Source organism: Pseudophryne corroboree, chromosome 1, assembly GCF_028390025.1.
Source record: "Pseudophryne corroboree isolate aPseCor3 chromosome 1, aPseCor3.hap2, whole genome shotgun sequence".
Lineage (NCBI taxonomy): Eukaryota > Metazoa > Chordata > Amphibia > Anura > Myobatrachidae > Pseudophryne > Pseudophryne corroboree.
The window spans coordinates 355,913,555-355,939,628 of NC_086444.1; the positions used below are offsets into that span (position 1 = coordinate 355,913,555).

At 47.5% G+C, this 26,074-nt stretch overlaps 1 protein-coding gene across 3 annotated transcripts in view; it reads left to right on the top strand.

Annotated features, from left to right (window-relative positions):
• The window catches only part of UFD1 (ubiquitin recognition factor in ER associated degradation 1), a 92,382-nt gene that overhangs the window by 58,525 nt on the left and 7,783 nt on the right, over positions 1-26,074 (top strand). For all 3 annotated transcript variants that reach the window (XM_063964769.1, XM_063964770.1, XM_063964773.1), the window contains exons 10-11: positions 23,849-23,937; positions 24,800-24,881. In XM_063964769.1, coding sequence (XP_063820839.1) covers positions 23,849-23,937; positions 24,800-24,881 — 171 coding nt within the window. The remainder of the gene's footprint in view (positions 1-23,848; positions 23,938-24,799; positions 24,882-26,074) is intronic.

Here is a 26,074-nt window from a genome sequence, read left to right on the forward strand (position 1 = left end):
ACGCGTTTCTCGACCGTTATAAGCTGGTCGTTTCTTCAGAGGGAAGAAACGACCAGCTTATAACGGTCGAGAAACGCTACAATCACCTTGGACACGCCAGGCGGTGCGCGCAATCCCGGCGCCGTGGATCAAAACTCTCAGGGAAGCGGTAAGCCTAACCGCTCTGAACACAACGAGTGATTAAGGTAGAGAGCGGCAGACGGAGACACTCTAGAGAGGCTGCAATATGAGATAAAGCCTGCTTTACAAACTGACTTTTAGCTACCTGAAGTATCAGTATATTTGCTACATTAACTGTTTCAATTCTTTCTTAAAAGAAACAATAACCATTATTACGGTATAAATACATGTATTATCACACAGGACGTGACTGGTGGATATAAATAAGGGTCTTTCACCATTCTTGGACTCTTTCTACACTGATTTCACTAATGGACACCTGTGAAAGCTATCTGGTAATCAGTAGGGTATTACTTGAGTGGAACCATAAGGATATTCGAGTGTTAGGGATCCTATGCTATGAAATATATTTTTAAAGTGCTAAGTTGTTTTAAATCCATTTGCCAATTGGTATAGTTTAAATTAAATTTTGGTGTATGTGCAATTTTAGATATAATAAATATGGAATAATTCAAGTCTATTTGCGCTCTCTTTTTCCTTTTTTGTTTATACCCGAAACAGGCTTGCACTTCCAAATCCACTAAGCCAAAACCTAAACGTGCCTGGGCTGCCCGTCCGCCTGCTGCCAAAACAGACAAGCCTGCTTCATGGCGGGGCGGGCCTCCCTCTGGGGGATCCCGGGGTGTGAGGCCGACTTCTACGGTTTGCCCAGGTATGGCTACAGACCACTTCGCACGCCTGGGTAAGGGAATTCGTCACTCACGGATACGACATCTCTTTCAAGAAGTGTCCCCCTTGCCAGTTTTGCTCAACAAACATCCCTTCGGATCTGGTAAAAGCAAAGACTCTCCATATGGTGGTACAATCCCTCCTGGATAAGGGAGTGGTAGTGCCGGTGCCTCTGGCTCAGAGAGGTAATGGGTACTATTCAACTTTGTTCCTAGTCCCGAAACCGAATGGATCTTCTCAGCCCATTCTCAACCTCAAGTCTTTCAACAAATTTGTGAAAGTATCCAAATTCCGTATGGAAACTCTGCGCTCTATTGTTCTGGCCTTGGAGCCCAAGGACTACATGGTATCCCTGGATATACAGGATGCTTACCTGCATATAACTATCGCAGTGTCGCATCAGCAATACCTGCGGTTTGCTATTGGCAACCTACATTTTCAATTCCAGGCCTTGCCTTTTGATCTGACCTCAGCTCCTCAAGTTTTCACAAAGGTCATGACGGCCCTACTCCACTGTCAGGGTATCGGGATCCTGCCGTATCTCGATGACTTGTTGATCCTGGCGAACTCTCCAGAGGTTCTCCTTAGTCATCTGGAACTGACGGTCCAATTCCTGCAAGCCCACGGGTGGCTCATCAACTGAAAGAAGTCTTCCCTGGTTTCTGCTCAAAGCATGGTGCACCTGGAAGCACTACTGGACACCCACAACCAGCGTTTTTTGTCTACGGAGAAGGTCTTGAAGCTTCAGGACAAGATAAGATGCTTCCTCTCTCGCCCACTTGTGTCCATACACTCGGCGATGCCATTACTAGGCCTCATGGTGTCAGCTTTCGACATGGTGGAGTACACTCAATTTCTTTCCCGCCCTCTGTAGAGGTTAATTCTCTCCGAGTGAGATGGCCTGCCTTACCGGATCAGGTCTCAAACGATATCCTTGACTCCGGAGATCCGTCTGTCACTAACTTGGTGGCTGCAGGACCAACAACTGAGAAGGGGTCGTCCATTCTGGATCTCCAACTGGGTCCTTCTGACGACAGATGCCAGTATGAGGGGTTGGGGCGCGGTGTTGGAGCAACACTCTCTTCAGGGTCGGTGGACCAGGGAGGAATCTCTCCTCCCAATAAACATTCTGGAATTGCGGGCAGTGTTCAATGCGTTCACACTATCCCTGCCTCTAGTACAGAACAGGCCTGTTCAAGTACAGTCAGACAATGCCACTGGTGGCGTACGTAAATCATCAAGGCGGCACCCAAAGCCGCAAAGCACTGATGGAAGTGTCAAAGATTCTTCGTTGGGTGGAACGCCATCTACCAGCTATATCGGCAGTGTTAATTCCGGGGGTCCTAAACTGGGAAGCGGACTTCCTCAGTCGTCAGGACGTACACGCCGGAGAGTGGAGCCTTCATCCGGAGGTCTTTCAACTCCTCGTGGAACAGTGGGGTCTACCAGATGTAGACCTGATGGCGTCTCAACACAATCACAAGGTTCTGGTCTTCGGAGCAAGGACAAGGGATCCTCAAGCAATGTTCGTGGACGCACTGGCAATTCCATGGAACTTTCGGCTGCCGTACGTGTTCCCTCTGGTGTCACTTCTGCCCAGGGTGATAAGGAAGTTCAAGCAAGAAGGAGGAATACTACTTCTAATCGCTCCAGCGTAACCCAGATGGCATTGGTTCTCAGACCTGCAGTGTCTCTCAATAGAGCGTCCTCTTCTGCTTCTGCAGCGCCCAGACCTCCTCGTTCAGGGCCCTTGTGTCTACCAGGATTTGGCCTGGCTGGCTTTGACGGCGTGGCTCTTGAAGCTTCCGTACTGAGGGCCAAAGAATTTTCTGAGGCGGTCATTCAAACTATGTTGAAGGCCCGTAAACTGGCTTCTGCTCGGATATATCATAGGGTCTGGAATTCTTATTTTGCTTTGTGTGCAACTAACAATTATGATGCATACAAGTTCAGTACCGCCAAACTCTTGGCTTTTCTACAACAGGGCCTGTACTTAGACCTTCGTTGGCCTCCCTCAAGGTTCATATTTCTGCCTTGTCGATATGGTTTCAGAGAAAAATTGCGACTCTGCCTGATGGTCATACATTCACTCAGGGTGTTTTACGGATTCAACTTCCCTATGTCCTGCCTGTGGCTCCTTGGGATTTGTCGGTTGTTTTGGATGCCTTACAAGAGTCTCCATTTGAACCTCTTGAGTCTGTGGACCTTAAGTGGCTTACTCTTAAGGTCTTGTTTCTGCTGGCTTTTGCCTCTGCTAGACGGGTTTCAGACTTGGGTGCATTGTCCTGTCGGTCACCCTTTCTGATTTTTCACCGTGACCGTGTGGTTCTTAGAACTCGCCCTGGTTATCTTCCTAAGGTGGTGTCATCTTTCCACCTTAACCAAGAGATTGTGGTTCCGGCCTTTACCTCTTCAGGTTTATCCTCCAAAGAGCGGTCTTTGGATGTGGTACGGGCTCTCCGTATTTATGTGAAGAGGATAGCTTCTCTTAGGAGATGATTCCCTCTTTTGTCTTTTTTGGTTTTCATAAATGTGGCTGGCCTGCTTATAAGCAGACCTTGGCCAGATGGCTTAGAATGGCGATTGCACATGCTTATGTACAGGCTGGCCTTCCAGCTCCTGCTACCATCAAAGCCCATTCTACTCGGTCTGTTGGACCTTCTTGGGCGGCCTGCCGTGGTGCGACCCTTGAGCAATTGTGCAAGGCATCTACGTGGTCCTCCGTGAACACGTTCATAAGGTTCTATGCCTTCGATACTTCCGCCTCCCAGGATGCCTCCTTTGGACGCCGGGTTCTTGTGCCCGCTACAGTGCGTCCCCTCCCATGAGGAACTGCTTTAGGACATCCCCGATGTTATCCCTGTGGAACCCCAGTGTGCCCCACTGCAGAAAATGAGATTTATGGTAAGAACTTACCTTTGTTAAATCTCTTTCTGCGAGGTACACTGGGTTCCACAGGGCACCCACCCTGACACACTTAGTTTCTTTGGGTTTGTATGGCATTAGCCGCTGATACCTTCTCCTGTCGTGAGAATGTAGTGTATGTGGCTACTAACGGTTGTCGTCTCTTTTACCTGCTACTGCATTGGACTGATTAAGAATACTGAGCTCCTGTGCACGGAGGTGGGGTTATAGAGGAGGCGGCGCTAAGCATCCTGGGAACAGTCAAAGCTTTTAGCCTGTTGGTTCCTCGGATCAAGATACAACACTACACCCCGATGTTATCCCTGTGGAACCCAGTGTACCTCGCAGAAAGAGATTTAACAAAGGTAAGTTCTTACCATAAATCTCCTTTTTTGCGTCTACCTCTCTGAAATCTGGAGTTGCTATTGGTTCGGTTTCCAGGGCCTTAAGATTGTGGTTGCAGGAGATCTCTGTGTGGCTGTGAGGGAGCTCATTCAGTGAGGACCGACACGCCACTGCTGCTATCAGCAGCTTGCACTATCCCTGACCCTGCCTTTTGGAAGGGGGAAAGGGATGTGTATAAAATAGAAAAAATATTCTAAAAAAAAAAAAAAAATTCAAAGTAATTGTGGACTCAGAGCTGTTACTACTTCGAGCACAGAAAAAACACTGAGGTACTCAGGGATATGGAGGGGTGGAGTGTTCTAAATTTAAATATTCAGTGCTGTTTCCTACGGAAGCCGTCCATATCCCAAGAGTACTCCAGTGCCCCCTATGGATTCAAAGAAAAGGATTTACCTGGTAAGTACCAAAATCCTATTTCTCTATCGTCCTAGTGGATGCTGGGGTTCCTGAAAGGACCATGGGGAATAGCGGCTCCGCAGGAGACAGGGCACAAAAAGTAAAGCTTTACGATCAGGTGGTGTGTACTGGCTCCTCCCCCTATGACCCTCCTCCAAGCCTCAGTTAGATTTTTGTGCCCGGCCGAGAAGGGTGCAATCTAGGTGGCTCTCCTAAAGAGCTGCTTAGAAAAGTTTAGCTTAGGTTTTTTATTTTACAGTGAGTCCTGCTGGCAACAGGATCACTGCAACGAGGGACTTAGGGGAGAAGAAGTGAACTCACCTGCGTGCAGGATGGATTGGCTTCTTGGCTACTGGACATTAGCTCCAGAGGGACGATCACAGGTACAGCCTGGATGGTCACCGGAGCCTCGCCGCCGGCCCCCTTGCAGATGCTGAAACGAGAAGAGGTCCAGAATCGGCGGCAGAAGACTCCTCAGTCTTCTTAAGGTAGCGCACAGCACTGCAGCTGTGCGCCATTTTCCTCTCAGCACACTTCACACGGCAGTCACTGAGGGTGCAGGGCGCTGGGAGGGGGGCGCCCTGGGAGGCAAATGAAAACCTATTTTGGCTAAAAATACCTCACATATAGCCTCCGGGGGCTATATGGAGATATTTAACCCCTGCCAGAATCCACTAAAGAGCGGGAGATGAGCCCGCCGAAAAAGGGGCGGGGCCTATCTCCTCAGCACACAGCGCCATTTTCCTCACACAGCTCCGCTGGTCAGGAAGGCTCCCAGGCTCTCCCCTGCACTGCACTACAGAAACAGGGTAAAACAAGAGAGGGGGGGCAAAATTGTGGCAAAATTATATTATTAAAGCAGCTATACAGGGAGCACTTATTATAAGGCTATCCCTGTCATATATAGCGCTTTTTGGTGTGTGCTGGCAAACTCTCCCTCTGTCTCCCCAAAGGGCTAGTGGGGTCCTGTCTTCTTTAAGAGCATTCCCTGTGTGTCTGCTGTGGGTCGGTACGTGTGTGTCGACATGTATGAGGACGATATTGGTGTGGAGGCGGAGCAATTGCCAAATATGGGGATGTCACCCCCTAGGGGGTCGACACCAGAATGGATGCCTTTATTTATGGAATTACGGGATAGTGTCAACACGCTAAAGCAGTCGTTTGACGACATGAGACGGCCGGACAATCAATTAGCACCTGTCCAGGCGCCTCAGACACCGTCAGGGGCTGTAAAACGCCCTTTGCCTCAGTCGGTCGACACAGACCCAGACACAGGCACTGATTCCAGTGGCGACGGTGATGAATCAACCGTATTTTCCAGTAGGGCCACACGTTATATGATTTTGGCAATGAAGGAGGCGTTACATATTGCTGATACTACAGGTACCACAAAACAGGGTATTATGTGGGGTGTGAAAAAACTACCTATAGTTTTTCCTGAATCAGATGAATTAAATGAGGTGTGTGATGAAGCGTGGGTTGCCCCCGATAAAAAACTGCTAATTTCAAAGAAGTTATTGGCTTTATACCCTTTCCCGCCAGAGGTTAGGGCGCGCTGGGAAACACCTCCTAGGGTGGACAAGGCGCTCACACGCTTATCAAAACAAGTGGCGTTACCCTCTCCTGAGACGGCCGCACTTAAAGATCCAGCAGATAGGAGGATGGAAAATATCCAAAAAAGTATATACACACATACAGGTGTTATACTACGACCAGCTATAGCGACAGCCTGGATGTGCAGTGCTGGGGTAGCTTGGTCAGAGTCCCTGATTGAAAATATTGATACCCTGGATAGGGACAATGTTTTACTGTCTTTAGAGCAAATAAAGGATGCATTTCTTTATATGCGTGATGCACAGAGGGATATTTGCACACTGGCATCACGGGTAAGTGCTATGTCCATTTCGGCCAGAAGAAGTTTATGGACGCGACAGTGGTCAGGTGATGCGGACTCAAAACGGCATATGGAAGTTTTGCCGTATAAAGGGGAGGAGTTATTTGGTGTCGGTCTATCGGATTTGGTGGCCACGGCTACAGCCGGGAAATCCACCTTTTTACCTCAAGTCACTCCCCAACAGAAAAAGACACCGACTTTTCAACCGCAGCCCTTTCGTTCCTTTAAAAACAAGAGAGCAAAGGGATATTCATATCTGCCACGAGGCAGAGGAAGGGGGAAGAGACTGCAACAGGCAGCTCCTTCCCAGGAACAGAAGCCCTCCCCCGCTTCTACAAAAGCCTCAGCATGACGCTGGGGCTTCTCAAGCGGACTCGGGGGCGGTGGGGGGTCGTCTCAATTTCAGCGCGCAGTGGGCTCACTCGCAGGTAGATCCCTGGATCCTGCAGATAATATCTCAGGGGTACAGGTTGGAACTAGAGACGGATCCACCTCGCCGTTTCCTGAAGTCTGCTTTACCAACGTCCCCCTCCGACAGGGTGACGGTCTTGGAAGCCATTCACAAGCTGTACTCTCAGCAGGTGATAGTCAAGGTACCTCTTCTACAACAAGGGAAGGGGTATTATTCCACTCTATTTGTGGTACCGAAGCCGGATGGCTCGGTAAGGCCTATTCTAAATCTGAAGTCCTTGAACCTGTACATAAAGAAGTTCAAGTTCAAGATGGAGTCACTCAGAGCAGTGATAGCGAACCTGGAAGAAGGGGACTTTATGGTATCCTTGGACATCAAGGATGCGTATCTCCACGTTCCAATTTACCCCTCACACCAGGGGTACCTCAGGTTCGTCGTACAGAACTGTCACTATCAGTTTCAGACGCTGCCGTTTGGATTGTCCACGGCACCTCGGGTCTTTACCAAGGTAATGGCCGAGATGATGATTCTTCTTCGAAGAAAAGGCGTATTAATTATCCCATACTTGGACGATCTCCTAATAAGGGCAAGGTCCAGAGAACAGCTAGAGATGGGATTAGCACTGTCTCAAGAAGTGCTAAAACAGCACGGGTGGATTCTGAATATTCCAAAATCCCAGTTAATTCCGACAACACGTCTGCTGTTCCTAGGGATGATTCTGGACACGGTTCAGAAAAAGGTTTTTCTCCCGGAGGAAAAAGCCAAGGAGTTATCCGAACTTGTCAGGAACCTCCTAAAACCAGGAAAGGTGTCTGTACATCAATGCACAAGAGTCCTGGGAAAAATGGTGGCTTCTTACGAAGCAATTCCATTCGGCAGATTCCACGCAAGAATTTTCCAGAGGGATCTGTTGGACAAATGGTCAGGGTCGCATCTTCAGATGCACCAGCGGATAACCCTGTCTCCAAGGACAAGGGTATCTCTTCTGTGGTGGTTGCAGAGTGCTCATCTATTGGAGGGCCGCAGATTCGGCATACAGGATTGGATCCTGGTGACCACGGACGCCAGCCTGAGAGGCTGGGGAGCAGTCACACAAGGAAGAAACTTCCAGGGCGTGTGGTCGAGCCTGGAAACGTCTCTTCACATAAACATTCTGGAACTAAGAGCAATCTACAATGCTCTAAGCCAGGCAGAACCTCTGCTTCAAGGAAAACCGGTGTTGATCCAGTCGGACAACATCACGGCAGTCGCCCATGTGAACAGACAGGGCGGCACAAGAAGCAGGAGTGCAATGGCAGAAGCTGCAAGGATTCTTCGCTGGGCAGAGAATCATGTGATAGCACTGTCAGCAGTGTTCATCCCGGGAGTGGACAACTGGGAAGCAGACTTCCTCAGCAGACACGACCTTCACCCGGGAGAGTGGGGTCTTCATCCAGAAGTTTTCCACATGCTGGTAACCCGTTGGGAAAGACCAATGGTGGACATGATGGCGTCTCGCCTCAACAAAAAACTGGACAGGTATTGCGCCAGGTCAAGAGATCCGCAGGCAATAGCTGTGGACGCGCTGGTAACGCCTTGGGTGTACCAGTCGGTGTATGTGTTTCCTCCTCTGCCTCTCATACCAAAAGTATTGAGAATTATACGGCAAAGAGGCGTAAGAACGATACTAGTGGTTCCGGATTGGCCAAGAAGGACTTGGTACCCGGAACTTCAAGAGATGATCACGGAAGATCCGTGGCCTCTACCTCTGAGAAGGGACTTGCTTCAGCAGGGTCCCTGTCTGTTTCAAGACTTACCGCGGCTGCGTTTGACGGCATGGCGGTTGAACGCCGGATCCTAAAGGAAAAAGGCATGCCGGAAGAAGTCATTCCTACTTTGATTAAAGCAAGGAAGGAAGTAACCGCGCAACATTATCACCGCATTTGGCGAAAATATGTTGCGTGGTGCGAGGATCGGAGTGCTCCGACGGAGGAATTTCAACTGGGTCGATTCCTACATTTCCTGCAATCAGGATTGTCTATGGGTCTCAAATTGGGATCTATTAAGGTTCAAATTTCGGCCCTGTCGATTTTCTTCCAGAAAGAATTGGCTTCAGTTCCTGAAGTCCAGACTTTTGTTAAGGGAGTGCTGCATATACAGCCCCCTGTGGTGCCTCCAGTGGCACCGTGGGATCTCAATGTTGTTTTGGACGTTCTCAAATCTCATTGGTTTGAACCACTAAAAACTGTGGATTTGAAATATCTCACATGGAAAGTGACCATGCTACTAGCCCTGGCTTCGGCCAGGAGAGTGTCAGAACTGGCAGCTTTATCTTACAAAAGCCCATATCTGATTTTCCATTCGGACAGGGCAGAACTGCGGACTCGTCCGCATTTTCTCCCTAAGGTGGTGTCAGCATTTCATCTGAACCAGCCTATTGTAGTGCCTGCGGCTACAAGCGACTTGGAGGACTCCAAGTTGTTGGACGTTGTCAGAGCTTTAAAAATATACATTTCAAGGACAGCTGGAGTCAGGAAATCTGACTCACTGTTTATACTATATGCTCCCAACAAGTTGGGCGCTCCTGCGTCTAAGCAGACTATTGCTCGCTGGATTTGTAGTACGATTCAGCTTGCACATTCTGTGGCAGGCCTGCCACAGCCAAAATCGGTAAAAGCCCACTCCACAAGGAAGGTGGGTTCTTCTTGGGCGGCTGCCCGAGGGGTCTCGGCATTACAACTCTGCCGAGCGGCTACGTGGTCGGGGGAGAACACGTTTGTAAAATTCTACAAATTTGATACCCTGGCTAAGGAGGACCTGGAGTTCTCTCATTCGGTGCTGCAGAGTCATCCGCACTCTCCCGCCCGTTTGGGAGCTTTGGTATAATCCCCATGGTCCTTTCAGGAACCCCAGCATCCACTAGGACGATAGAGAAAATAAGAATTTACTTACCGATAATTCTATTTCTCGGAGTCCGTAGTGGATGCTGGGCGCCCATCCCAAGTGCGGATTATCTGCAATAATTGTACATAGTTATTGTTACCTAATTCGGGTTATTGTTGTAGGGAGCCATCTTTCAGAGGCTCCTCTGTTATCATACTGTTAACTGGGTTTAGATCACAGGTTGTACGGTGTGATTGGTGTGGCTGGTATGAGTCTTACCCGGGATTCATAAATCCTTCCTTATTGTGTACGCTCGTCCGGGCACAGTATCCTAACTGAGCCTTGGAGGAGGGTCATAGGGGGAGGAGCCAGTACACACCACCTGATCGTAAAGCTTTACTTTTTGTGCCCTGTCTCCTGCGGAGCCGCTATTCCCCATGGTCCTTTCAGGAACCCCAGCATCCACTACGGACTCCGAGAAATAGAATTATCGGTAAGTAAATTCTTATTTTTTACTACAATGTAGACCAGTGATTTTCAACCTTTTTTTACTCACGGCACACCGAACAATGGTGGTCATTCCGAGTTTTAGCATTTAGCAGCAATGCAAACGCAAAGCTGCTGCCCTCTGGGAGTGTATCTTAGCATAGCAGAATTGCTAATGAAAGATTAGCAATTCTGCTATTAAGTATTTCCTTGCAGTTTCTGAGTAGCTCCAGACCTACTCCTAGATTGCGATCACCTCAGTCCATTTAGTTCCTGGTTTGACGTCACAAACACGCTGAGCGTCCGGCCAGCCACTCCCCCGTTTCTCCAGCCACTCCTGCGTTTTCTGCTGGCACGCCTGCGTTTTTTAGCAAACTCCCGGAAAACGCTCAGTTACCACACAGAAACACCCACTTCCTGTCAATCATTCTCCGATCAACAGAGTGACTGAAAAGCTTTGTTCGCCCGTGAGTAAAATAGCATAGTTTTGTGTAAAATTGCTTAGCGCAGAACTGCCGGATTTTAGCCTATTAGCAATTCTGCTAAAAATAGCAGCGAGCGAACAACTTGAAATGACCACCAATATTTGAAAATTCCCAAGGCACACCATCAGTTCCCCACAGAAAAAAACAAAAAGCACACATTGGCCCTCACAGTAAAAAAATCCACACATACATTGGCCTACACAGAAAAAACAATCACATTACTCCCCACATAAATCATGTTGCTCCCTACGTAAATCAATCACATTGCTCCCCACATAAATCCTATTGCTCCCCACATTATTTATTCACATTGTTCCCTCCATAAATCCACATAAATCCTTATTCTCTCCACATAAATCCTATTGAAATCCTATTGTTCCCCACAGGAGAAATAAAATAACAAATATTAGCCCCCATCGGTCAGCTTTCCTCCTCCCTGTCCCTCAGTGGCGGGGATTGTTCATAGTGGAGTGCTGTGAATACTGAGCAGCGGGCGGTCGGGCAGGTGTGGATGTGGGTGGGCAAGGAAAGCTGTGTATGCAGGCAGGAAGTGGAAGATGTGTATATAGGCAGGTGGGCTGGCTGGGTGGTGAGACGCGGCGGCCGTAACCTATGATATCACATCGGTGCATCTTCAAGGCATAGGTCTCGGCCGGAGCTACTCTGGCTCCGCGGCACACCTTGCAACTGGTCGCGGCACACTAGTGTGCCACGGCACACTGGTTGAAAAAGCCTGATGTAGACGGATGTGCAGTAGAAAATTTCTAGGGATTATATCTCAATAAGTTTGAGTATTATTCAAAGAGCGGTAGACTATTTGTGTGAAGCATATCTTGATGTGCTGGACGTTTCAACTAAATCCATGATGTCCGGGATCATGGCTAGGAGGGCTCTGTGGTTATGTTTATGGCCTGCGGACAATCACTCCAAGAACAGACTAGTTACACTTCCCTACGAAGGGTCGTTGTTGTTCAGTAATAAATTAGAATATATGATTCAGAGGATGACTGGTGGAAAATCTGTCCGACTACCCCAAGATAAACGTAGCAGATATTCAGGTTAATCTTCAAGACAGCAATTCAGACAAGCCAGGTCATATAAGCCAGGATGTCCTTATGGGGACAGATTTGGACATCCTTATGAATATAGGTATGGTTCTGGCATGTTACGTCAGTCCTTTCAAAGAGGACATAGAAGAGGTAATCAGAGGTAATGATGGTGCAAGTCTTCCTACGTTAACACCTGTAGGGGGCAGGATGTCAGAATTTCCTGTGCAATGGGAAGAGAATGTGCAAGATAGATGGGTGCTGAGTGTTCTATTCAGAGGATATCAGCTGGAATTTACAAAAAAGGCCAAGAATGGACAGATTTGTGGAGTCAAAAGCGCTGCTTCGGGATCAGGAAATAAAAGCTTTAGCGGAGTGCTTGTAAACTCTGTCTTCAAGGGCGGTAGAAGCCGTTCCATTCTTGGAGAAGGAAAAGGGCTTTTACTCTCATCTTTTCCTAGTGAAAAAGGCCTCCGCCGGGTTCAGGACCATACTAGATTTAAGGGATTTAAATCGGAAGATGAGGAAAAGAAAGTTTCACATGGAAATTTCCCTGTTGGGAATAAAGCAAGGAGATTTCCTGGCTTCTATAGACCTGAAGGATGCATATTTTCATATTCCAATCTGCAAGGCAGACAGAAACTTTCTGAGATTCAGTATAGGAGGAAGGCACTTCCAGTTTACTTGTCTCCCCTTCAGTCTTACATCCTCGCCAAGAGTTTTACAAAAGTCCTGGTAACTCTAATAGCTCGCCTCAGAGAGAAGGGAGTAACTGTTTGGGCATATCTAGACGATCTGCTTATTGCAAGAGAATCAGAGGAGATTGTGCAACATTCCTTGTACTATGTATTAACTTTCCTACAGTTGCACGGCTGGTTGATCAATTGAGAGAAGAGTCGGTTGAAGCCAATGCAAACTCTACAATTTCTAGGGGTCCATATAGATACCCTACAGTATATTGTCATGCTCTCAAGAGAAAGGCGCAAGAAAATTTGGGAGCTTGTTTCCTTCCTCCAGAGGAAGGACAAGGTGCCACTACGTATGGCATTACGACTTTTGGGAATGATGTCATTCACGATAGAAGTGGTTCCTTGGGCAAGGTGGAGAATGAGGATCCTGCAGTGGGATACCCTGAAATATTCAAGAAAAAAGGTGCCTCTGCATTATCAAGTAAGGTTGTCAAAGGAGACCAAGAAATCCCTGTCCTGATGGAAGAACGATCAAATATACAAGCAGGGGATATCGTTATTAGAGCCTCAGTCTCTGGTTCTAACTACAGATGCAAGTCTGACCGGTTGGGGTGCTCACCTGTTACAGCAGGGCTGTCAAGGAAAATGGTCGCTGCAGGAAACAAAGTATTCATCGAACCAAAGAGAGATGAGAGCGGTTTGGATGGCGATACTCAAATTTCAAGACCAGTTGAAAGGAAACCACTTTAAAGGTCTTTTCTGAAAATGCGGCGGTGGTAGCCTATTTGAATTGTCAAGAAGGTACAAGAAGTCAGGACATAAGTGTCATATATCATGCACTGGGCAGAGGAGCATTTAAAGTCTCTAACAGCTGTACACGTTCCTGGCCAGGAAAACGTATTGGCAGATTATATGAGCAGAAATCAAGTCCAGGCTGGAGAATGGATATTGGACAGGCAAGTGTTCCAGGAAATAGTGGAAATGTTCGGCCATCCAGACATAAACCTCATGGTAATCAATCACAATGCGAAGGTACCTCGGTTCTTTTCAAGGTATTATCTTCCAATGTCAGAGCGAGTGGATGTGTTGTCCCTGAAGTGAGAATTCAGTTTGGGATATGTAGTCCCACCATTTCCATTGATAGCCAAGACGTTGAAAAAGATCAGAGAAGAAAGAGTGGTTATGATTATGATAATACCTTACTGGCCAAGAAGAACTTGGTTTCTAACAGTTCAGAGGATGTCAGTCGAGAAGATGTGGAGATTACCAGTGATACCGGAGTTGTTAGGGACCTTCAGAATAGTGGGGTCCCGTGATGTGGGCTGCAGGCTTAAATGCATTGATCAATACATGAACTAAAATTCCACTGGTTATTGTTATGCAAAAAGCCACATACAGTATTGCAAATTGTGTTGTTATTATTATTAAGTAATGTTTGTATAGTGCACCAGCACTCTCTCTTAGTGTGTACAGGTCTCAGCTTGTAGCACCTGCATTACTGGCAGTTAGGGTGTGCAGTATAGGGCCCCCTTTCCCTAGATGCTTAGTATAAACTGCATGGGTCTGGGACTCAAGGTCGACACCTTAGGTCGACATGGAAAAAGGTCTACATGAGTTTTTTATTTTTTTGGGTGTCGTTTTCTCCGTAATGTGACTGGGAACCCCAATTAGTGCACCGTGTCCCCTCGAATGGCTTGCCATGCTTCGGGTAAGGTGCCTCACTCCGCTACTGCCTCGCTTGGCACAGGTTACCATTCCCAATTGTAGTCCACGTGGATCGTAAAGTATGATAAAGTGAAAAACTCATGTCGACCTTTTGTCCATGTCGACCTATTTCAATTGATGTCGACCTGGAGTCCGGATAGCAAACTGCACATCCCTGCTGAATAATACTACAATAGAACACTATATGAAAAGAACAAGGATCTAGCAGCAACATAGTATTATAGCAATGGATAATTTGTTGCAATCCAGGAAGACTGATGAGGAGGATGATACAAATGTAGCAGTACTGAGCACAGAATGTACAGGCAATCTAGCCTTCATAAATACAATTACTGTAGGTTCACAGTAAAGAAAAACAGCCAGAGATTTTAATAGTTTTATTGACATATTCTGTCTTTCTATTACACTATTTTTTAATATTTCACAATTTTTCTGGAATATTTTTAATGTATAACAATAAAAGTTAAATAATTTTAACACTTTATTAAGGTTCCAGTGTGCACCCTTAAAAGATGTTTCTCTTGTTCTTCTCTTTTCATGTTGATAAGTGTTGGTCTTAGACCTGAAACATAGGGGTAGCACCTAAAGAGAAAAATACATAAAATAATTGATGTGTTTTAAAAAATAATAAGATGTATTAAAAGCAGGAACCAAGGATTATGTGAATATTAAACTAAATAAGATCATCGGAACCTGGTGCGGGATTTACTTAGTGGGCCTAAATCCGATCTGATCGCAGCAGCTAATGGCCAAAACTATGGTGGTAATTCAGATCTGATCGCTGGGCTGCATTTTTTGCTGCCCGCCGATCAGATAGTCGCCGCCTACAGGGGGAGGATATAAGCTCTGTGCAAGTGTGCGTCCGCTTTGTACAGTTTGTGCAGTCTCTGCGCAGCCCAGCCGCTGCAATGAAAACACCTGACCTTGCCTGTGTTTTTCCGGACACTCCTGTAAAACGGTCAGTTGCCACCCACAAACTGCCTCTTCCTGTCAATCACCTGTGCGTTCAGATTTTTCACCCCATCCCGTCGCTAGGCGCCGAAGCCTGTCGCTGTTGTTCGATGCGCCGGCGCATTGTGGCTCATGCGTAGTTCAGATCTGATCACATGCTGTGTGAAAACACACAGCAGCGATCAGATCTGAATTATTCCCCATGTGCACTGCAGGGGGGGTAGATATAACGTGCAGAGAGAGTTAGATTTGTGTGGATTATTTTGTTTCCGTGCAGGGTAAATACTGGCAGCTTTATTTTTACACTGCAATTTAGATTTCAGTTTGAACACACCCCACCCAAATCTAACTCTCTCTGCATATGTTATATCTTTTCACCACCCACCCCCTGCAGTGCACATGGTTTTACCCATTAGCTAACAAATTTGCTGCTGCGATCAGATCTGTACAAGGGGGTCATTCCAAGCTGATCGCTCGCTGCCGATTTTCGCAGCGCAGCGATCAGGTGAAAAAACTGCATTTCTACGCATGCGTATGCCCCGCAATGCACATGCCCTGCAATGCGCACGCGCGACGTACGGGTACAAAGCCCTTTGTGTTTGTACTCAGGTTCTAGCAAAGTTTTCCTTCGCACTGGCGGACGCAAGACGATTGACAGGAAGGGGGCGTTACTGGGTGTCAACTGACCGTTTTCAGGGAGTGTTTGTAAAAACGCAGTTGTGTTTGAAAAAACGCAGACGTGGCTGGGCGTTCGCTGGGCGGGTGTGCAACATCAAATCCGGACACGAATAGGCTGAAGTGATCGCAAGCGCTGAGTAGGTTCAGAGCTACTCTGAAACTGCACAAACTGTTTTTGCAGAGCTCGGCTGCACAAGCGTTTGCACTTCAGCTAAGCTAAAATACACTCCCCAGTGGGCGGCGGCATAGCGTTTGTACGGCTGCTAAAACTAGCTAGCGAGCGATCAACTCGGAATGACCCCCATGGCCCAGTGTTTCTTGTCTGTCTCTGATATAGTGTGTTTTTGCTGCCACCCAGTGGCAATGTACAGTTTTTCACTTAAGCTTTTTTTCTCAATTCTAGTGAGACTTGTGCACTCATATTTGCCTATCCATGTTAAACCATGGCTCTTATTGTTGTTTAATGTTTATACCTTGTGTATCAAGGTTACAATATGTGAGAATTTTCAATTATTTCTAGTTTTTCTAAGGGAGCCAGACTTTACATAGCCTGGCTTACTGTTTGTTCTCATTTTGCTTTCCTATTAAAGTTTTCTCCATACGTGCTGTTACGCAGACCGCACAGATAAAGGACATAGGTGGTCATTCCGAGTTGATCGCTAGCTGCTTTCGTTCGCTCTGTAGCGATGAGGCAAAAAAAAGACACTTCTGCGCATGCGTATGCGGCGCAGTGCGCACGCGCGTCGCACAATTGCCTTTTTCAGGGAGTGTTCGGAAAACCGCAGGCATGCCAGGAAAACCGCAGGCGTGGCTAGGCGAACGCAGGCGTGTTCGTGACGTCAAAACAGGAACTGAACACTCTGAAGTGATCGCAAGCGCTGAGTAGGTATTGAGCTACTCTAAAACTGCACAAAAAAAGTTTGCCGCCGCTCTGCGATCCTTTCGTTCGCACTTCTGCTAAGCTAAAATACACTCCCCGTGGGAGGCGACATAGCATTTGCACGGCTGCAAAAAAATGCTAGCGAGCGAACAACTCGGAATGACCACCCTAGCCATCCTGTTTCCAACCATTGTTAGCTGATTTGGAAGATAACCATCACCAGAATCAGATATTGCTAGGAAACTATTATCAGTTGAAATACCCCTAATGGATCAGAAATTGATTTCCTACCAAACATTTATTGATAACCTTGTTAGTCAGATTTCTACTATTATGTCCTGTGTTTCTACACTCGAACAGAGGATTAGTGATGTAGAAGACTACATTTTACCTTTACAACCCAGTGTAGATTCCCTGTCACAAACCATCTAGCAATTGACCAATAAATTGGATCATCTGGAAAACAGACACCCGCGGAGCAATTGGTGTTTTATTGGGATCTTTAATCTGTTAGAGGCCTCAGTTTGAATAATTTAACTGTGAAACTGGTATCCGCATTAAACGTCCCTTATATTGAAAAGGAGCGCCATATTAGATTACATTGGAAAGTAAAGTTTCAAGATGCATGTTCTCTTTGCAATTTGTAACACTGTAAGTGCATGTGTAACAATGCATGCAATTTTCTTTAAAATACTTTCTCTGACGTCCTAGTGGATGCTGGGGACTCCGTCAGGACCATGGGGAATAGCGGCTCCGCAGGAGACAGGGCACAAAATTTAAAAGTTTGACCACTAGGTGGTGTGTACTGGCTCCTCCCCCTATGACCCTCCTCCAAGCCTCAGTTAGGTTTTTGTGCCCGTCCGAGCAGGGTGCAATCTAGGTGGCTCTCATAAAGAGCTGCTTAGAGTAAAAGTTTTGATAGTTTTATTATTTTCAGTAAGTCCTGCTGGCAACAGGCTCACTGCAACGAGGGACCTAGGGGAGAAGAAGTGAACTCACCTGCGTGCAGGATGGATTTGCTTCTTAGGCTACTGGACACTAGCTCCAGAGGGACGATCACAGGTACAGCCTGGATGGGTCACCGGAGCCGCGCCGCCGACCCCCTTGCAGATGCCGAAGTAAGAAGAGGTCCAGAAACCGGCGGCTGAAGGCTTTTCAGTCTTCATGAGGTAGCGCACAGCACTGCAGCTGTGCGCCATTGCGCTCAGGCACACTTCACACCGGCGGTCACTGAGGGTGCAGGGCGCTGGGGGGGGCGCCCTGGGCAGCAATGTTAATACCTTTTTGGCTAAAAAGAATACATCACATATAGTCCATGAGGCTATATGGATGTATTTAACCCCTGCCAGGTCTCAGAAAAACCGGGAGAAGAGCCCGCCGGAATAGGGGGCGGGGCCTATCTCCTCAGCACACAGCGCCATTTTCCTACACAGCTCCGCTGCTAGGAAGGCTCCCAGGCTCTCCCCTGCACTGCACTACAGAAACAGGGTAAAAAACAGAGAGGGGGGCATTTTTTGGCGATATTATATATATTTAAGCAGCTATAAGGAAACAACACTTATATAAGGTTGTTCCTATATAATTATAGCGCTTTGGTGTGTGCTGGCAAACTCTCCCTCTGTCTCCCCAAAGGGCTAGTGGGGTCCTGTCTTCTATCAGAGCATTCCCTGTGTGTCTGCTGTGTGTCGGTACGTGTGTGTCGACATGTATGAGGACGATGTTGGTGTGGAGGCGGAGCAATTGCCGGTAATGGTGATGTCACCCCCTAGGGAGTCGACACCGGAATGGATGGCTTTGTTTATGGAATTACGTGATAATGTCAGCACGCTGCAAAAGTCGGTTGACGACATGAGACGACCGGCAAACCAGTTAGTACCTGTACAGGCGTCTCAAACACCGTCAGGGGCTGTAAAACGCCCTTTGCCTCAGTCGGTCGACACAGACCCAGACACGGACACCGAATCTAGTGTCGACGGTGAAGAAAGGAACGTATTTTCCAGTAGGGCCACACGTTATATGATCACGGCAATGAAGGAGGCTTTGCATATCTCTGATACTGCAAGTACCACAAAAAGGGGTATTATGTGGGGTCTGAAAAAACTACCTGTAGTTTTTCCTGAATCAGAGGAATTGAATGACGTGTGTGATGAAGCGTGGGTTACCCCTGATGAAAAACTGCTAATTTCAAAGAAGTTATTGGCGTTATACCCTTTCCCGCCAGAGGTTAGGGCGCGCTGGGAAACACCCCCTAGGGTGGACAAGGCGCTCACACGTTTATCCAAACAAGTGGCGTTACCGTCTCCTGATACGGCCGCCCTCAAGGATCCAGCTGATAGGAGGCTGGAAAATACTCTAAAAAGTATATACACACATACTGGTGTTATACTGCGACCAGCAATCGCCTCAGCCTGGATGTGCAGTGCTGGGGTGGCTTGGTCGGATTCCCTGACTGAAAATATTGATACCCTGGATAGGGACAGTATTTTATTGACTATAGAGCAATTAAAGGATGCATTCCTTTATATGCGAGATGCACAGAGGGATATCTGCACTCTGGCATCAAGAGTAAGTGCGATGTCCATATCTGCCAGAAGAAGTCTATGGACACGACAGTGGTCAGGCGATGCGGATTCCAAACGGCATATGGAAGTATTGCCGTATAAAGGGGAGGAATTATTTGGGGTCGGTCTATCGGATTTGGTAGCCACGGCAACAGCCGGGAAGTCCACCTTTTTACCTCAAGTCCCCTCCCAGCAGAAAAAGACGCAGTCTTTTCAGCCGCAGTCCTTTCGTTCCTATAAGAACAAGCGAGCAAAAGGACATTCATATTTGCCCCGAGGCAAAGGAAAGGGTAAGAGACTGCAGCAAGCAGCCCCTTCCCAGGAGCAGAAGTCCTCCCCGGCTTCTGCAAAGGCCTCAGCATGACGCTGGGACCTTACAAGCGGACTCAGGGGCGGTGGGGGGTCGCCTCAAGAATTTCAGCGCACAGTGGGCTCACTCGCAGGTGGACCCCTGGATCCTGCAGGTAGTATTGGAATTCGAGAGGTCTCCCCCTCGCCGGTTCCTAAAATCTGCTTTGCCAACGTCTCCCTCAGACAGGGCGACGGTATTGGAAGCCATTCACAAGCTGTATTCTCAGCAGGTGATAATCAAGGTACCCCTTCTACAACAGGGAAAGGGGTATTACTCCACGCTATTTGTGGTACCGAAGCCGGACGGCTCGGTAAGACCTATTCTAAATCTGAAATCTCTGAACCTGTACATACAAAAATTCAAGTTCAAGCCAAGGGTACCTCAGGTTCGTGGTACAAAACTGTCATTATCCGTTTCAGACGCTGCCGTTTGGATTGTCCACGGCACCCAGGGTCTTTACCAAGGTAATGGCCGAAATGATGATCCTTCTTCAAAGAGAAGGCGTATTAATTATCCCTTACTTGGACGATCTCCTGATAAGGGCAAGATCCAGAGAACAGCTGGAGGTCGGAGTAGCACTAACTCAAGTAGTGCTCCAACAGCACGGGTGGATTCTGAATTTTCCAAAATCCCAACTGATCCCGACGACACGTCTGCTGTTCCTAGGGATGATTCTGGACACTGTTCAGAAAAAGGTATTTCTTCCGGAGGAGAAAGCCAGGGAGTTATCCGAACTCGTCGGGAACCTCCTAAAACCAGGGACAGTGTCTGTGCATCAATGCACAAGAGTCCTGGGAAAAATGGTGGCTTCTTACGAAGCGATTCCATTCGGCAGATTCCATGCACGAATTTTTCAGTGGGATCTGCTAGACAAATGGTCCGGATCGCATCTGCAGATGCATCAGCGGATAAAATTGTCGACAAGGACAAGGGTCTCTCTGCTATGGTGGTTGCAGAGTGCTCATCTGTTAGAGGGCCGCAGATTCGGCATACAGAACTGGGTCCTAGTGACCACGGATGCCAGCCTGAGAGGCTGGGGAGCGGTCACACAAGGAAGAAACTTCCAGGGCGTGTGGTCAAGCCTGGAAACGTCTCTTCACATAAATATACTGGAACTAAGAGCAATCTACAATGCTCTAAGCCTGGCAAAACCTCTGCTTCAGGGTCAGCCGGTGTTGATCCAGTCGGACAACATCACGGCAGTCGCCCACGTAAACAGACAGGGCGGCACAAGAAGCAGGAGGGCAATGGCAGAAGCTGCAAGGATTCTTCGCTGGGCGGAAAATCATGTGATAGCACTGTCAGCAGTGTTCATCCCGGGAGTGGACAACTGGGAAGCAGACTTCCTCAGCAGACACGATCTTCACCCGGGAGAGTGGGGACTTCATCCAGAAGTCTTCCACATGATTGTAGTCCATTGGGAAAGACCAATGGTGGACATGATGGCGTCCCGCCTCAACAGAAAAAAAAAAAACTGGACAGGTATTGCGCCAGGTCAAGAGACCCTCAGGCAATAGCTGTGGACGCTCTGGTAACACCATGGGTGTACCAGTCAGTGTATGTGTTCCCTCCTCTGCCTCTCATACCCAAGGTACTGAGAATTATACGGCAAAGGGGAGTAAGAACGATACTAGTGGCTCCGGACTGGCCAAGAAGGACTTGGTACCCGGAACTTCAGGAGATGCTCACGGAAGATCCGTGGCCTCTACCTCTAAGAAGGGATCTGCTTCAGCAGGGACCGTGTCTATTCCAAGACTTACCGCGGCTGCGTTTGACGGCATGGCGGTTGAACGCCGGATCCTAAGGGAAAAAGGCATTCCGGAAGAGGTCATCCCTACCCTGGTCAAAGCCAGGAAGGAGGTGACTGCACAACATTATCACCGCATTTGGAGAAAATATGTTGCATGGTGTGAGGCCAGGAAGGCCCCGACAGAGGAATTTCAACTGGGTCGATTCCTACATTTCCTGCAAATAGGATTATCTATGGGCCTCAAATTAGGGTCCATTAAGGTTCAAATTTCGGCCCTGTCGATTTTCTTCCAGAAAGAATTGGCTTCAGTTCCTGAAGTCCAGACTTTTGTAAAAGGAGTACTACATATACAGCCCCCGGTTGTGCCCCCAGTGGCACCGTGGGATCTCAATGTAGTTTTGGATTTTCTCAAATCCCATTGGTTTGAGCCACTCAAATCGGTAGATTTGAAATATCTTACATGGAAAGTAACCATGCTACTGGCCCTGGCTTCAGCCAGGAGAGTGTCGGAATTGGCGGCTTTATCGTATAAAAGCCCATATCTGATTTTCCATTCGGACAGGGCAGAATTGAGGACGCGTCCTCATTTTCTGCCTAAGGTGGTATCAGCGTTTCACCTGAACCAGCCGATTGTGGTGCCTGCGGCTACTAGCGATTTGGAGGATTCCAAGTTGCTGGACGTTGTCAGAGCATTGAAAATATATATTTCAAGGACGGCTGGAGTCAGAAAATCTGACTCGCTGTTTATACTGTATGCACCCAACAAGCTGGGTGCTCCTGCTTCTAAGCAGACGATTGCTCGTTGGATTTGTAGCACAATTCAACTGGCACTTTCTGTGGCAGGCCTGCCACAGCCTAAATCTGTCAATGCCCACTCCACAAGGAAGGTGGGCTCATCTTGGGCGGCTGCCCGAGGGGTCTCGGCATTACAACTCTGCCGAGCAGCTACGTGGTCAGGGGAGAACACGTTTGTAAAATTCTACAAATTTGATACCCTGGCTAAGGAGGACCTGGAGTTCTCTCATTCGGTGCTGCAGAGTCATCCGCACTCTCCCGCCCGTTTGGGAGCTTTAGTATAATCCCCATGGTCCTGACGGAGTCCCCAGCATCCACTAGGACGTCAGAGAAAATAAGAATTTACTCACCGGTAATTCTATTTCTCGTAGTCCGTAGTGGATGCTGGGCGCCCATCCCAAGTGCGGATTGTCTGCAATACTTGTACATAGTTATTGTTACAAAAAAATCGGGTTGTTTATTGTTGTGAGCCATCTTTTCAGAGGCTCCTACGTTATCATACTGTTAACTGGGTTCAGATCACAGGTTGTACGGTGTGATTGGTGTGGCTGGTATGAGTCTTACCCGGGATTCAAAATCCTTCCTTATTGTGTACGCTCGTCCGGGCACAGTATCCTAACTGAGGCTTGGAGGAGGGTCATAGGGGGAGGAGCCAGTACACACCACCTAGTGGTCAAACTTTTAAATTTTGTGCCCTGTCTCCTGCGGAGCCGCTATTCCCCATGGTCCTGACGGAGTCCCCAGCATCCACTACGGACTACGAGAAATAGAATTACCGGTGAGTAAATTCTTATTTTTTCTTTTGTCATTTTTGGTGACTACCTTCTACAACCTTCAGTAGATTTTCAGACTTGCGGTGGGATGTAATGGCGTCTGAGGTCGCTGGATGTGTGGGATGCCGGCCGATCTCAGATGTTTTTTTTTTTTTATGAAGGGGCAATAACTTACAAGGCAAAACCATGCCTTGTAAGTGATTGCCCCTTTAAAAAACTTCTGAGATCGGCCAACATCTAGCACCTCCGGCGATCTCGAGTGCCATTACATCCAGTGTCGGACTGGGGCATGAAGGGCCCACCGGGGAAATGCAGTGATAGAGGCCCATACTTAAAGGTGTGGCCAGCCTACAAAGGGTGTGTGGCCAGCCTCCACAAAGGCTTGAAATACACAATAGTCTAGTGCAGTGTAATGCAACATATCTACCATGTATAGTACAAGTGCACAGTCTGGCACCTGATCCCTAGAGGAAGGAGTGGGCACTCAGGCAGTGGGGCCTACCGGTGGTTTCCCTAGTACCCCTGTGGGCCAGTCCGACCCTGATTACATCCCACCCAGGAAGTCTGCTTTGCATGGAAAACATGCCACAATCCCACAGTCTTGACTCAGATATCTGTGTTTCTTATATATTTATCAAGTATTCTTGCACATAGTGTTAGTAGCTCTCCCGTACAAGCTATCATTCATGGTTTAGTCAAGCTTGAACTATCTCCGTGCCTTCCTGTTTGGCTCCAATATGAAAGAGAAGGAGCAGAGAAAAATTGTGACGCTGAAGGAACACATGCTTCATGAAATATCCTTCGTTCCAATAAGACCTGTATATTAAAAATATATTACAGTTGTGAATAATCAAGATAGATATTTCTAACATGCCAACAACTTGCATAAAAATTTTGTTTATTTGAATACATAAATATTACACTTTAATCTCTTTTTGGCTTTCTTTATATCTAGGCCTTCACCGGGTCTGGGAATAGATTGGATGGAAAGAAAAAAGGGATTGATCCTAGTCCTTCTCCATTAAAACCAGGAGACATACGAAGGTTGGTAACTTAGAGGAATCGGTAACAGAAAGAAAGAAGTTATATTGCCACTGTATAGGTCATTGGTACGGCCTCCTGTAGATTACTGTGTTCAGTCCTGGAGGCCATATCTCCAGAAGGATATAATTACATTAGAGACTGTACAAAAAAGGGCAACTAAAATGGTGCATGTCCTACATCAGAAAACATACCCAGAAAGACTGAAAAATCTCAATATGTATAATTTGGAGCAGAGAAGGGAAAGGTGTGACATGATAGAAACTTTCCCCAGGAGGGAGACCTTCTTCAAAGGAACAGAAGTATTAGCACACGAGGACATGCACTTAAGGATATTCTTACAAAGAGCTAAGGCTCAAATAGGGAATGTGTGGTTAGGATCCCGTCGTTTGGAATCCCGACACTGATAGGAATGCCAACGCCAGGATCCAGACAAGGATGACATATTCAAAATGTGCAGAGAGATTTATATGGGGGATGTCATACTCAAACCTAAATTGCAATGTAAAAATAAAGCTGTCCAGCATTTGTAGGCTATATGCAAAGCAGTCCGTATTTACCCTGTATCAGAAAAAAAAAAAATGTTTTTGCACCCCTTGCATTGCAACATGGTTTGTTCTAGATAAAAATGTACTTGTTCCCAACTCAGAAAAAGCCCCATAGACTTTATAACGTGACCAATTTTACCTGGTCAACGATGTTTACATTTTTCCAACTGGTTAACCCCATTGCATTAAACTGAGTTGAGTGAAATAGTCAGGAATGGACTGAAATACTTGAGCAGGAACAGTCATGTCATGAAGTTCTCTATGATCAATTCTGCAGTTATTTATGGGATACTGTTAATTTTATTTCCGTCTTGTAGAGGAATCCCCAACTATGAATTCAAGATCGGCACCATCACTTTCATCAGGAACGCCCGGCCGCAAGCTAAGAGGGTAGAAGAAGTAAGTGTGCTACCTACCCTGTGTCCTATCTTCTTTCCTTCTCACTGCAGACTGTAAATCAGTTCTGCTAAAAGTGCAGTTTTGTTTTCAATTGAGTTTTTCTCTATCGTCCTAAGTGGATGCTGGGGTTCCTGAAAGGACCATGGGGAATAGCGGCTCCGCAGGAGACAGGGCACAAAAAAGTAAAGCTTTACTAGGTCAGGTGGTGTGCACTGGCTCCTCCCCCTATGACCCTCCTCCAGACTCCAGTTAGATTTTGTGCCCGAACGAGAAGGGTGCAATCTAGGTGGCTCTCCTAAAGAGCTGCTTAGAGAAAGTTTAGTTTAGGTTTTTTTTTCTTTACAGTGAGTCCTGCTGGCAACAGGATCACTGCAACGTGGGACTTAGGGGGAAAGTAGTAAACTCACCTGCATGCAGAGTGGATTTGCTGCTTGGCTACTGGACACCATTAGCTCCAGAGGGATCGAACACAGGCCCAGCCGTGGAGTCCGGTCCCGGAGCCGCGCCGCCGACCCCCTTGCAGATGCTGAAGCGTGAAGAGGTCCGGAAACCGGCGGCTGAAGACTCCTCAGTCTTCATAAGGTAGCGCACAGCACTGCAGCTGTGCGCCATTTTCCTCTCAGCACACTTCACTGGGCAGTCACTGAGGGTGCAGAGCGCTGGGGGGGGGCGCTCTGAGAGGCAAATATAAACCTTATACAAGGCTAAAAATACCTCACATATAGCCCATAGGGGCTATATGGAGATATTTAACCCCTGCCTGACTGGAAAAATAGCGGGAGAAGAACCCGCCGAAAAAGGGGCGGGGCCTATCTCCTCAGCACACGGCGCCATTTTCTGTCACAGCTCCGCTGGTCAGAACGGCTCCCAGGTCTCTCCCCTGCACTGCACTACAGAAACAGGGTAAAACAGAGAGGGGGGGCACATTAATGGCTATATATATATATATATTAAAGCAGCTATAAGGGAGCACTTAATATAAGGATATCCCTTGTATATATAGCGCTTTGTGGTGTGTGCTGGCAGACTCTCCCTCTGTCTCCCCAAAAGGGCTAGTGGGTCCTGTCTTCATTAGAGCATTCCCTGTGAGTTTGCGGTGTGTGTCGGTACGTGGTGTCGACATGTATGAGGACGATATTGGTGTGGAGGCGGAGCAATTGCCAAATATGCAGATGTCACCCCCCAGGGGGTCG